At 37.3% G+C, this 14,178-nt stretch overlaps 1 protein-coding gene across 1 annotated transcript; it reads left to right on the top strand.

Moving 5' to 3' along the window:
- Positions 1 to 9,276: 9,276 nt before the first annotated feature.
- On the top strand, positions 9,277 to 12,971 carry LOC306874362 (uncharacterized protein). The gene is made up of 5 exons (XM_079424346.1): positions 9,277 to 9,406; positions 9,881 to 10,904; positions 11,130 to 11,282; positions 11,688 to 11,780; positions 11,937 to 12,971. The coding sequence occupies exons 2-5, from the start codon at positions 10,572 to 10,574 to the stop codon at positions 12,252 to 12,254; spliced, it is 897 nt and encodes a 298-aa protein (XP_079280472.1). The 5' UTR covers positions 9,277 to 9,406; positions 9,881 to 10,571; the 3' UTR covers positions 12,255 to 12,971.
- Positions 12,972 to 14,178: the final 1,207 nt, after the last annotated feature.

Consider the following 14,178-nt stretch of genomic DNA (forward strand, 5'->3'; position numbering starts at 1 on the left):
TAATTTTCTCGTGATCTCGACATAACAAAAGTTGTTTTGTCATTATCACGACTTAATTTTCTCGTGATCTCGACATAACGAAAGTTGTTTTGTGGTTATCTGGACATAACGAAAGTTGTTGATCTCAACGTAAAAACCGTTTTCTCACGACGTAATTGTAGCTATCATGAGAAAATCAGGGTCACTATTGTCTTCGACGATAAAGTTGCAGACCCGACAGCCTCCTTCTAAGTATGAATATGCATTAAAAGTATTATATCATGGATCAATGTAGTCGGTCACACACACAACACCTTCAATATTTGGGATGGTCCTTATAACATATTTTTATTATTTCAGTTTGAGTGAGTCCCTGATCAAAGTAAAAGCGAATACGATCATCCATGATGCTGCGATGTTGCTGCTTCTATAGCATTTTCTCATGCCGAATACACAGAGAAAATTAAGTCGTGATAATGACAAAACAACTTTCGTTATGTCGAGATCACGAGAAAATTAAGTCGTGATCACGAGAAAACAAGACAGAAAAATTATAATAATGCATGGCCGCTTAGAACTTCCGTAGATATAGGCTTATGTCCCTATTGAAAAAAAAAACACAAACAAACAAAAAACAATAAAATCATCACAGAAAATTGTAATGGTTTACACTACAAATACCATTACAAACATTACAAACCATTAAAAAATGGTTTTCTGTAGTGTGTTTTTGGACATATTTCATTAGAATTTATTTTATTTAAAAAAAAATTTAGATTCATTTTTTTGGCCTTTTTTATTTTGATTAGACAGATCAAAGTTGACAGGAAGCGAAGTGGGAGAAAAAGAGGGGGCACGGAATCGGGAAAGGTCTGCGAGACTCCAGAAGTGCAACGGCGCTGCATGTTGATGTGCTGCCCACAAAGCTACCGGCACCGATGGGATTTATTGGTTTTAACAAGCTACCAATAGAAGGCAACCAATTACCAGTTGAGACTAACAGGCGCCATTACAGTTTTCAGTAAAACCAATACAAGTCCTAGTACTAATTTTGTAATGGTGTCTATTTTTTTTTTTTTTTCAGCAGGGGTTTTATTTATTTATTTACATTTTTTATTCGATATATCCCTAAAATATATCATGAAATATCTTGCTCAAATATGTGTAAGTAAATGCATTTTGCACCTTTATAGATTGTTATTTTGTTTATAATGGGCCTAATACTGTAATCTATTAACTATGCATAAAAGCTTGTCTTTTTACTTAACTACCAGATATGGGTGTCATTCCATAAAATACTTTTAATATGACTGACTTTGTATTTCATGTGAATTTAATAAAAACATTGCAAGTTACTAATTAACATTTTCAGTGTACAAAAAGAGAGTGAAGAACATTTACATTATCAACTAACATTTTCACTTCAGTCCAGCGAGTTCAAGCACTCTCAAAAGCTGTCATAATAATCTCTAAAGCTGTTTGCACTGTGAAATTAATATCTTACTTACATTCGTACTTCTTCACTTTGATGGTTCTGATGAGAGAATTAGTTAGAGAATTCAGTCAGCCAGCGTGCGCGGTGACGAAGTAGTGTGTTTCAGCGATGACTCATCTGAACGCCACTGATTGGTCAAGTTCAAGTTTATTTGTATAGGGCTTTTTACAATACAAATCGTTGCAAAGCAGCTCTACAGGAAATTAAGTTTCCACAATATATTTATATATTGCAGAAACCTAATGTCACGGACCGCTTCGGGAACACCGTGGAAATGATGGAGTCTGGGTCCAAATGCAGGTAAGGCTCTCTTTTAATAATCAACAAAAAGGCCAACACGGCACAAAAAACAAAGTAGTAACGGACTGGGATACGAGACGGCAACACAGTGCATGTATCCCAGACCAGAGCAAACACTAGAAACACAACACATTTACAAATAACAATTAATGCAACCAGCCAGAGTGGTGGGAGAGGGGAGACTATATAGTCTTTGGCAATGGGGAACAGCTGCAGGTGTAATGCTGAGTGTCAGGTGAATGATGCTGCAGGTGTGTGTGTTTTGTGATAGCTGTGTGTAATGTGACAGGTGTGTGTAGTTTAGAGGAGTGGAGTCCGGGAGGAAGGGAGATGGTGACCTCTGGTGGAGGAGGGAAGAACTGCCGGGCCCGGACTCATGACATGACCCCTCCTTTAAGGAACGGCTTCCAGACGTTCCACCAAAAACCCCAAAAGTCCGGAGGGAGGTGGAACAGGGGGAGGGATGGCGGGCCAGGCCCGTGTAGCTGAAGAGGGCCTGGAGACAGAGGTAGACACGGGTGCCAGGATGGTGCCAGCAGAGCAGGAGGCCAGGGCGGTAAGGTGGATTCATCCAGGGAAGCTTGTGAGCGAACACCGCTGCCTCGGGAGGATCGTGAACGGGCACCGCTGTCTCGGGAGGATCGTGAGTGGGCATCCCCGTCTCAGGAGCTTTGTGAGCGGACACCGCTGCCTCAGGGGAACTGTGAGCGGACACTGCCGTTTCGGGAGATCTGTGAGCAGGATCCACCGCCTCGGGAGGCTCGTGAGCGGACATTTCCGTCTCGGGAGCTTTGTGAGCAGACACCGCTGCCTCGGGGGAACTGTGAGCGGACTCCGCCGCTTCGGGAAGGCCTGACGCGAGCTCCGCTGCCTCAGCAGGAACAACAGCGGACTCTGCCGTTTCAGGAAGGCCTGAGGCGAGCTCCGCTGCCTCGGGAAGGCCTGAAGCGAGCTCCGCTGCCTCGGGAAGGCCTGAAGCGAGATCCGCCGCCTCGGAGACAACATCAGCGGGCTCCGCCGCTTTGAAAAGGCCTGAAGTGAGCTCCGCTGCCTCGGAGAAAACATCAGCGGGCCCTGCCGCTTTGGACAGGCCTAAAGCAAGGTCCGCTGCCTCGGAGACAACATCAGCGGGCTCCGCCGCTTCGGGAAAGCCTAAAGCAAGCTCCGCTGCCTCGGAGGGAACATGAACAGGCTCCGCTGCCTCGGGAAGGCCTGAAGCGAGCTCCGCTGCCTCGGACACAACGTCAGCGTGCTCTGCCGCTTTGAACAGGCCTGAAGTGAGCTCTGCTGCCTCGGAGACAACATCAGCGTGCTCCGCCGCTTCGGGAGAGCCCAAAGCAAGCTCCGCTGCCTCGGAGGGAACATCAGTGGGCTCCGCCGCTTCGGGAAAGCCTAAAGCAAGCTCCGCTGCCTCGGAGGGAACATGAACGGGCTCCGCCGCTTCGGGAAAGCCTAAAGCAAGCTAAAGCAAGCACTGTGCCAGCCAGCGAATGCAGATTTGAATTTAGCAGCTGGTGATGTTTTTCTTTTTATATACATAGTTTACAGGACAAACTACGCATTTCACCCAAAATCGTTTGCTGTAATATGACTCCAAATTTAGGGGGGCCAAAGGGGGGTGCGCAAGTTTGTTGACAGGGGGGCACTGCCCCCCCCCTCGAACCGCCCTTGATAACTGGATCTCCGCAAAAATCCTGCTGCTCAGATGTGGCAACGAGACATCTTATATACACACTTGTACAGTCCATAGATGTAGGGAATCTGCTCATCATAAGACATAGACACTGGTAACAAAACCTTTCTAACAAATAATTACAGAGGTCAGACAAATCATTACTAAAGAAAAGAGTAACCGGTCAGGGTACATGCAAATCTAATACCAAAGAAGTTATTGCCTAGAGAGCTTGGTACAAACTGGGATGCTGTTTTGAATTAAGCTGCAGTATGTAACTTTTGACTCTCTATCACCATCTCTGTTTGAAACAAAATTGCAAGTTACTTTTTTTTTTTCTTTTTGGTAACACTTTAGAATAGGGAACACTTATTCACTATTAACTACGACTTTTCCCTCAATAAATTCCTAATTTTCTGCTTATTAATAGTTAGTAAAGTGGTTGTTAAGTTTAGGTATTGGGTAGGATTTGGGATGTAGAATAAGGTTATGCAGAATAAGGCATTAATATGTGCTCAATTACTACTAATTAATGGCTAATATTTTAGTAATATGCATGCTAATAAGAAACTAGTTAAGAGACCCTAAAATAAAGTGTTACCTTTTTTTAAGTGAGTTGTTTCTTAAACGATCCCACTGAAGCTACATTGGGCGAATACCGTCACGGGTTGTACGTTTAATGTAGAATGATGAAATTAAAATTAAAATATATGCTCCAAATGACATTTTAAATTACTTATCTTTCAGTATAAATAAAGCCATATTTAATTTTTGTTCTAACTGCTTCTCAGGTTTTGTATAAGAACAGGTTGCAGTGACAGTTCTCTTGTAGGTCGATGTTGTATATGTTTTTGTATTAGTTGAGCAGACGTGCATTAGTGACCTGGCATGAGAGATTCTTTCTACACAATTTCACAACTTTTTTTCTTTATTTTTTTTTAGCCTATTGTGGTCTGTAACAGTATTTAGGGATTGGGGTTATTGTGAATGATTTTAGGTTATGTTGACAATGGGCACGTTCGTGATGGTGGCAGTTCTACTACGCATGTCTTCCACGGTTTATTTTTCAATAGGATCAAAGAAAATAATAAAATGACCTGAATATTGAGTCCGACTCCGTCTGTTAGCCTAGGCTACTAGTGCCTGCTCACTTTTGCCCAGGCCCACCCAAAAATAAAATCCTATGCCACTGATGTCACGGTCCACCACCACTCTTAGCATCACCAGTCAAGGTCCCTGTCCAACAAGATACTTTCAGATAACATTGTCAACTTATTGCCACCAGTTTATATGGGTCTAGGTCAGGGGTGGGCTCTCACTCCTGCCATCTTTAGATGTGCTTGTATACATCATCAGACATTTGACGCTTTCACCTGAAAGTCCATTTATGACATCTGGATTAAACATTACAAGGTCATTTTTTAAAAAGTGAAACATATGCACAAATTAAGTGTTCACAATAAAATCTTTAACATGCATTCAGAAAACAGAGGGAATTTACATTTCATGCTAACTTAAAAAAACAATATGAATGGTTTGTGATTTTCAAGTGAGATTTTCATGATTTTGAATCATCACTTCATTTCAGTTGGTGACGTCATGTTCATGCTAAAAAAGGTAAATGTAAAAATTTATCCAATTTGAAAGAGGACTGTGGATGCTCATTTATTTGCATGCAAAAATGTAGAACAAATGCAAACAGCTACTACATTTGTTTGATGTGTTGATATTTAGGAGAGTCAATCTTGATTTCATGTTGGCCACTGATCTGTGACTCCTTAATGGCGGTTCCCTTTATGGTCTTAAAGAGAAACGTTTTGCTTCTTGTACCGTCTTAAGAGAAAACACTACCACAGATGAAACTTTACACACCTTATGGTGACCATACACTCTAAAAATGCTGGGTTAAAAAATAGCCCAGCCTTAACCCAGCTGCTGGGTAACTATGGGACATAACACGCGTTGAGTTGTTTTGACCCAAGTGCTGGGTTTAAGGTTAGTGGGTCAGGTTAACTGTGTTGCTGGGTTAAACATTACCTAAACATTGGGTTATTTGTTGTCTCATTGCCTTGCTACCTTTATATTTACCAATAATAATAAATAACAATCACAAAGGAATGTCTAATTATTATTTTTCTGTAATACAATTGCACAACACCAAAAATGCAACTGAAAATATAAATTCAATGAGTTTTCATATTTCTTTTTAAAACAGTTTTTTTAATGGGTGCTACTGTTACACATTACATCCAACCCCAACAGACACAAATAAAACAACGTTTTTTGTAGATCAGATTCTTTAAAAACACAAAACTTTGTAAACTAGGTACTGTAGATTCCTATTCTTTGTCAACATTGCATCATAACACTAAGAAATGGATTATTGCCACATGAGAATCAGTCCAAACATTGTGCCAATACAACTAAGCCAAACAAAGAGACCTACAACAGACAAAACATGTGACAAAAAATTAAAACTTTACAAGTGGCCAGAAAAAACCCGTTGCCCTCAAATACTTCACACATGAAGACTGAAGTCCGTCAATATGATATACTGCTGGAGAAATTCCCAGGAAGGAAGATGTTAGTGTAGCTACCATCAATCACAAAAAAGGTCTTGAAAAAGATAAACAGCCTCAAGCAACAAGTCCGTTTCAATGGCATGGCCCAAAACAATGGCGAAGGTGTGGGATGTCGTCTCATCACCAAGGCACAAAATGTGCAGGAATGCATCACCATGTTGGTCCTGTTAATTACATGACACGTAGTCTTGCAACATAACTTACATTTTTACAAGTTGACTTAAATAATGTTTAAATGTATTTTATGGAAATCAGCCAAACCATCAGGGTTTTCCTATGAACTGGGTCTGGTAAAGGTTGCTAAAATATATATATTTATTGTGTTACTGATTTAGTTTTCTTTCTGCTTACTGGCACTTCTTGGTTGTCTACCTAAATTTCATCCAACCAACATGGCATAAATTATGGGGTATTTAAAGCCCCCAATATACATACATATATATATATATATATATATATATATATACACTGTATATACAGTACTGTGCAAAAGTTTTAGGCCACTAGTATTTTAGCCAGCTAAATAAAAAAAATGGTTTTAAGCCAGTTATTTTGATCTTTTGCTGTAATGTGTCTGTAGGAAATATCAGTTTACATTTCCAAACACTCATTTTGCCATTAATTGTAATAATCTCCACACAGAGATCTGATCTGATCATCATCCAGTCTGTCTGGAATGACGTGAAGGAACAGAACAAACTGAGACAGACTAAATCCAGAAGAACTGTGGCAACGTCTCCAAAATGCTTCAAGAAACCTCCCTGCAAAGCTCTGCTCAAGTGCACCGAGGGCAAAAGCTGCTTTAAATTTAAAGGATGCTCACATCAAATGTTGATTTAATTTAGTTAATAGAAGTTAATTGATAAAGAAAATCTATTTATGACATTATTTTTGACAGCATCCTCATTTTACAGCGTTTTTTCACAAGTGTCTAAAACGTTTAACAGCTGTAGCTTTGCAGGTAGGTTTCTTGAAGCATATTGGAGATGTTGCCACAGTTCTTCTGGATTTAGTCTATCTCAATTTGATCTGTTTCTTCATGTCATTCCAGACATACTTGATGATGATCAGATCAGATCTCTGTGTGGAGCACTGGCTGTTGTCAGATATTCACTGGATTATTACAATCAATGGCAAAATGAATGTTTGGAAATGTAAACTGATATTTCCTACTGACACACTACAGCAAAAAGATAGAAATAACTGACTTAACCATTTTTAACTGTTGAAATTTTAAAGGCCTAAAACTTTTGCACAGTACTGTGTATAGAGTAGAAAAATAACACAAAAAAAACTTACAGCTTGTACGTCAAATGAATGACTTCCAGGATTCTGTGGTTGTGGGTCTGAAGACCTTTCCTCCGTCCTTGAATATTGATTGGGGAAGGAGTGGGCAGGACTTTGAAAGCACTCTCCCTTTTAGCATCTAAACCATAAGAATAATACAGTGCAAGCTGTTAAACTGATCTCACTATCAAAACTACACATTGAAACACTTTTCCTGTGAAAATGTCTTCATTCCTTTAAATTGCTTGGATCGGATTGGATTTAAATAGATTGGATCAGAAACAAAATGACACAGGCAGACCATACGACAATGGCATGGCTGAAGTGTGACTTAGTCAGCCTACATTAATGATTCCTGTGACAAACATAATGTAATTTATTAGGAATATGTAGATGTCAGTAACGTTCTGGCAGAGGTGCTGCTGCTGTGTACACTCACAGAATACAATGTGCTCAAATTTTAAAGATGTGGGACAGCTCCTGTAATATCGCCTTGACTGTCGACAAAGACATCAGCTCTCAGCGATATCTCTGACTATCGTCAATACATTATATTGTCTATCTGCACAACCTCACTAACAATTTAACCATTTCAAATTTCTGTAAACGAAACTATAAAATCAAAAAAAAAATTCTTACTAGGCCAGGTTTTTCTAGAAGCCTGGGGAAATTCTTCAAGATTTCTGGGATGCTTGTAAACCCATTCCACAATTTCAAAATGAAAAATTGTGTTAAAAGCTAGAAAAACCATACAGTATGCCAGCCTGGAAATCCAGTGATCTGCCTATTATTCATCAATCTCAAATACAAATTATTATTTCTAACAGTAACATATAAAGAACACTTTACATGGCCTCTCTAACTTACTGTTAGCCTGGATCTTGTGTTCTGTTTAAAGCAACACAAGCATTCACTAAAACAGAGGAAGAGTAAAATGACCTCAAACACCATGATAGATTAAGTCTAAATTACTACATACTGTAGACAACATTACATTTAGGTAACAATATTTAAGAATAATATTACATACCATTTTAAGAATAATATTACATACCTGTAATATCGTGGTTTAACGTTAAGGGTAGTTAATACAGCTAACGTTACCTGGGGAAAAAAGAGCGCGAAAATAAGTTATTGTTGGATTCGGCACGTAGCAGACATTTACTTGAAAAAAAAAGACCTTAAAAGATCAATTTTAGTACAAATTCTGACAAAACATTACAAAGCCATACAGAGAGGTTACACAGACAGTAAGTTAACTGAACTTACGCGTGTATTTCTGACCTAACGATAGTATATATCTTTTCCATGAGGCGTTAAAATATATAAAACTTTGCGCACACACACACAGATAACTTTTATATAACGATAAAGAGATTGTTGAGGCCTTTTTTGTCAACAAAATAATGTAGGTCAGCTACTTCACTCACGGAATAACGCTAATGTTAACCCGCACAGCGACAGATCAAATATCAAATTAACCGTGAAATCAGCGTACTCTTACCACAGCTTATTAAAAATAGAGGTAAATAATCATATCATCATATTAATTTACCTTATAATCATGCTTGCTGCGAGTTGCTTGACCGTCTCACGACGAGACGAGTGAAGAATCCTAAAAATTTGATGAAGAGGAAAAATAAACAAACCGGTTGGGTCAAAATAATCCAACCCAGGGGCCCGTTTCAGAAAAGAGGTTAAGTGAAAACTCTGAGTACACTCAAAAAAATGAAACACGGCATTTGTTGGTCCAAAGAATGTAATTATGTTTAATTTAATTAATTCAATTTCGTTTGTGCATTAAAATTAAAAGAGTTGTGTTGAGAGAATTAAAAGAAGTAATTCTTCAAATTTACACAGCTCAGTTAATTAAAATGAATGCAACAGAGTTGTGTTGCTTCTGCAGTACCGCATATCGGTCAGTAGGTGGAGTAAAATCTGCACATGCGCAGTTGGAAAATACCACAAGAAGGAACGAAGCACATAACGATCACTCTTCAGCTCATTTAGATCGGCGCCATTTTATGAGAATCAAACACGGAGAATTACACTTCAAAACGTCAACGTGTTTTCCTCTATGTGAACAGACAGGTGAGATTTTCACTTTTTATGCATTTATATTGAGACTATGACAACATTTGAATCATTACTCACTTGTAATACTGTGTTGTGTATAGTATTGTCACGAAGTTGCCATATGCCTCGTGTTTTCTTTCACATTATAGTTAGATACATTTTTGTTTTATGCATTTATGTGAAATTTTATACTTGTTGAACTTTTATATACATTACATCACCCAAAATAAATGTAAATGACATTAAATTGCTAGTAAGGAATGGTTACTCCATTTTAATCAATTGTTTTGTGCTTGTACAGCAGTTATCCCCTTCTAATGTCAGTTTTAATAATTAATAATAATAATTAATAATCTTAAAAGGTGGTGTTGTTGGCACATTGTTATTTAATATCTCGCATAACACATTTTAACTTAAGTTTAGTAGTTTGCAGCTGTTCATATTTTGTTATTATTCTTTGGTGACTCCCATTCTTTTTCTCCCTTACAGAGTTTTGAAACTTGAAGGCCTGTAGAGTCCTGTATGTGGCTGTGCAGAGATTGTGGATCGTCTCAGGCCTCCAGATCATAGCTTTTAAAGCACTTCAGGTTGGTACATGGACATTATGGCCGTAAACACAAATATCCATGTGCATATTCTAACTGTCCATGCACTTTTAAAACCTGGAATGCACTGCGGTCCCACTTATCCAGATCACATGGCAGTGAGCAGCTACCTCAAAATTCTAGTTAAACTACACTGATAAATTGTCATGTTTGTGCTGTTACTGACATTCCTTCAGTAAATGATTATTTTCTCCATATAAATAATCACTTGCGCAGTCATGAGACAGTTAGTTGTATGTTTAAGGGCTGCTCATTTAAAACAAACGTGTATGGTACATTCAAATCACACAAGAGCCGAAAGCATTATCAGTTTTCAGTAACAGATTTTAAAGAAGGAATCGTGAAAACACAAGAGGTTAGTGAAACATCTAATGACCCTACTTCAAATGAAGAAACTGAAACATCTTTGTTAGAAGACGATTCCTCTTCTACTGATACAGAAGAGATTTCAGAGAACCTGCCAAAGTTGGTAGAGCTTAAATTTGCTTCCTTGCTGTTAAAACTGGAAAATCACTACCATGTTCCAGGCTCAGCTGTAGATGAGTTGTGTGGGGACTTGCATTATTTGCTGAGTGATGCTTCTCTCTCTTTGTCTCACAGAATCATGCTCTGAGCTAAACATCAATTCCCATAAGCGAAAAGGATCCATTGGAAGTCCTAACCAAGTGAAGAAACCGAGAAAAGCTGAGGTAAATTACTGTCCAGATTACCCAATGGGTGAAACAAAAGAAACTCTTGAAAATCAAAGGATTACACTACTATCGGAGGTGACTAAAAGAAACAACGAGCAGGTTATCAAGGGGCTGATGGACAGAACATTTGCTCTACGGAGGCACGAGGTGGTAGAACACTCCCCTTTCATTGCTGAATTCAAGAACAGATGGCCAGCACTCTTTACTGAGCGAGAGGTATGTCTTTAATGTCATGTCAGCTGATTAATTGCTTGGATGTTATTATAATTCTAAACTATGATTTGAAGTACTTTAGATGTAATTCAGGTTTGTTCATTTATAGTAAATGTATATTATCTGTGAGTGCTGGTAAAGGAAGTGTATAATGATGTCCTGTCAAAAGTTGATCAGCGCCCTGATTTGTCTCTCTCTCTCTTTTGTTTTGTTTGAAAATTGTACCAGGTATCTGCGGAATTCAGCAGGATTACAACAATTCCCTTGGTGTCCAAATTCATGGGTCAGCTTGATCATTTCTCCTCTCAGCTCCTCAAAAATTTCAAAAAGAAAGGAGTAGCTGCACAGAAGATCACAGACATCCTCTCAGTTTTGGAACAGGTATGTTCTATAAATTCATCATCAATTCTCCTAATTCATGATAGGCCAAACTAATATTTTATCCAAATATAAATATTTTGTTATTTTTAACTCATCATTCAATCTTTTTTTATACTAAAATTATGGATTAAAAGTTAAAGGTGAATTTTCATTCCTGAAGCTCCAAATATCATGATTTTTTTCCTTTTGAAGCATCACTTTCTGCCTCTGTTATACATTAATAGTTATTTTTGCAACTACAATTAGAACAGCTCAGATGTTCAAGATAATTGTGTATCCCATGCAGTGCTTCTGATTTGGGACCACTTGACGTTCGTAAAATAAAGCAGTGGGATAATTTGTGTAGTGCTACTTATATTTAAGATGTACAGCAAAAAGTACTAATTCTCATTTCATTTTGATTAGAGCATCACCATTGAAAAAAAGCGTGAATGCATCCTGAAAGCCTTAGTGGTCTACCTAAATGAAGATCCTTCAAACCTAGTGAAGGAGTACATGGTAAGCTATTTACAGTTGTTTTTTTTTTTTTTTTTTTTTTTTTTTTTTTTTTTAAAGAAACTTTTCATATTTTTCTCTAAAACCAGTTCCTATTTTTACCTATTTTTATTGGTAATTGTTTTATTTTGTACTTAATATTTGTACTTGTCTTTTTAGGACACTGAACATGATGAAGCCCAAATTTTGATGAGCAAAACCACTCTCGGAGTCTATGCCATCAAACATGAAGGGGCAGATGTTGCAGACCCATACGAAGATGTTGGTGTCATCATCGAAGGCATCCAAGTACTTGAAAACTTGGACAATGTAGCTAATGCTTGTTCCATGATGGTTGGTCTAATCTATGCATTAAACTTGGCTTACCCCCAGGATCTGAGATATACTTTTGAAATGTTTCAAAAGATTTTCATGGAACTCGATGCCACCAAGCTGTCAAACAAAGTCCAGGTCTTAAAAAATAAACTCCTTTCATAGGCACTGTAACTTGAAACGAGGGTTAAGAGGCAGGACCTGTTTTGTCCATAATGTTGCACTGGCTGTTGTAGCACCTTTTTTTCACTGCTAACCAGGTGATATCTTTAATAATATTTATTTCATCTTTACTTTTGATTTCAGATGTTAATCTTCAATTGATTAACTGCAATGTTGTTTACTGCTTTTTTTTTCCAAGTTTCAAGAAGGTATAGTTTACTAAAGAAGACTATTTTTTCCCCAAGTATATTTTTGAAAATCATTTAATTTAAAGACAGTATTCTTGTATTTTACTTTTTATTGGTGATATTATTTTTGTTACATCTTGTAATGAGTAAAGATTTTTTTTTTTTGAAAAGTGAAGACAGTATTTAGATTTTGTAAACGTTCTTGTCTGAAAAAATGTAAAACATTGTAAAAAATATTATTTTGCTTTCAAATGTCAATCATCCTTTGAATAACAGGTGTTTTTAGCTGATTTCTCAAGAAGGTGTACTTTATACCATTAAAGAAGGCTGATAATTTTTTCCAAGTATAAAAAGCATTTTTGTCAATCCTTTCGTTTAAAGGCTGCATGCTTTTATTTTACTTTATACTTTTATTAGTATTATAATAGTATTTTAAGACAGCATGTAGATTTTGAAAAACATTTTATTGTTGGAAAAACAATAGAAAGTGTTAATTGTAAAACATTGTAAAAATGTTATTTAATAAACAATGAATCTGAAACCTTATTCCTATCTCATTTTTAACATAACAATATTAATTTTAGAGTAATTGAACTTAATTAACTAAACAGATTAATACAAAATAACAAATGTTACATTGATTGAACTAAACAAAATTACATTAACTTTATGTAATTAACTTAAGTTCACTGAAATAAATATTCTTTATTAAAGGCAACTTAACTCAGTTACGTGGAACCTGTTGACATAAAAAAGTTAAGTAATGCCAATGTATCATTTTTTTGAGTGTATGTTAACCCTGAAATCAGGGAAACTCTGGGTTTTCCGTTTCAAAATGGGAGGTTTGTCAAACCCGGGAAAGCAGGGTAAGTCAAGCCCGTTTCTGGAAGAGAGGTAACTTATACTCAGAGTCAGTTACCGTAGTAACTTACTCTGTGAACCTAACCTGGTCGGGAGCAGGTTTTCTTTGGTAAACCCAGAGTTTCTTTCGGTCTCCTCCCCCTTTTTAAAGTGTAAGCAATGTTTTAATACCTCATTCATTCATTCACGCCGCAAAATTCGGAAAATAAAATATTTTAATTATTTTTTTTCCTTCATGGAAACAAGACTAAATACCTTATAGCCTATTATTTATGTTATTATATTTTTTTTTACACCGTATTCATGTGCATATTTATTTGAGCGGTACCATGCATGTTAAGAAATGGTAGTTTTCTTTTAAACATCGGAGATGCAGAGCACATTATAAGATATGCAGATTTTAAGTAAAGTGTGCATCGCTCTCACGCTCTTTCTGGGAATTTTTTCCTGGGCACAAATCCGTCAAAGAGGAGTATCACAGGACTGTAGGTCAGTGGTGTAGCAATGGGTTTAAATGAGGCTAATCTGATAAATGATGTTCACTTGATAACATCTTTCTGTGACCTGTGGAAGTAACCTGAAATAATCAGAATTTCCTTCAGGATTTCCAGTGTGGTTGGATGCACTGATGACAAGCATGATTACTGTATGAAATGGAAGGATGCCAGATGGAGGGGTATACGAGCCATAACCACCACTACAGCTGTTAAATAAGCAAATTATTACAATTTTTTGGTAATCTTTATTTCCTAATACAAAAGCAAAAGTTATTATTTTTACTTTTGGATTTTAGAAATCTTCCAATACTTGACCATCTCCTCTTCATCTGTCAGTGGTGCTGGTCCAGGTTCTCCCTCTGCCTTCTTGTCAGTAGTTAA

This window comes from Barbus barbus, assembly GCF_936440315.1.
Source record: "Barbus barbus genome assembly, chromosome: 8".
Taxonomy (NCBI): Eukaryota; Metazoa; Chordata; class Actinopteri; order Cypriniformes; family Cyprinidae; genus Barbus; species Barbus barbus.

Excerpts from the sequence above, each read along its gene's own strand:
- LOC306874362 (XM_079424346.1), top strand. The coding sequence starts at position 10,572 with ATGCTTCTCTCTCTTTGTCTCACAGAATCATGCTCTGAGCTAAACATC. Across the intron at positions 10,905-11,129 it reads CACTCTTTACTGAGCGAGAG|GTATCTGCGGAATTCAGCAG; the intron begins GTATGTCTTTAA and ends AAATTGTACCAG. Across the intron at positions 11,781-11,936 it reads ACCTAGTGAAGGAGTACATG|GACACTGAACATGATGAAGC; the intron begins GTAAGCTATTTA and ends TTGTCTTTTTAG.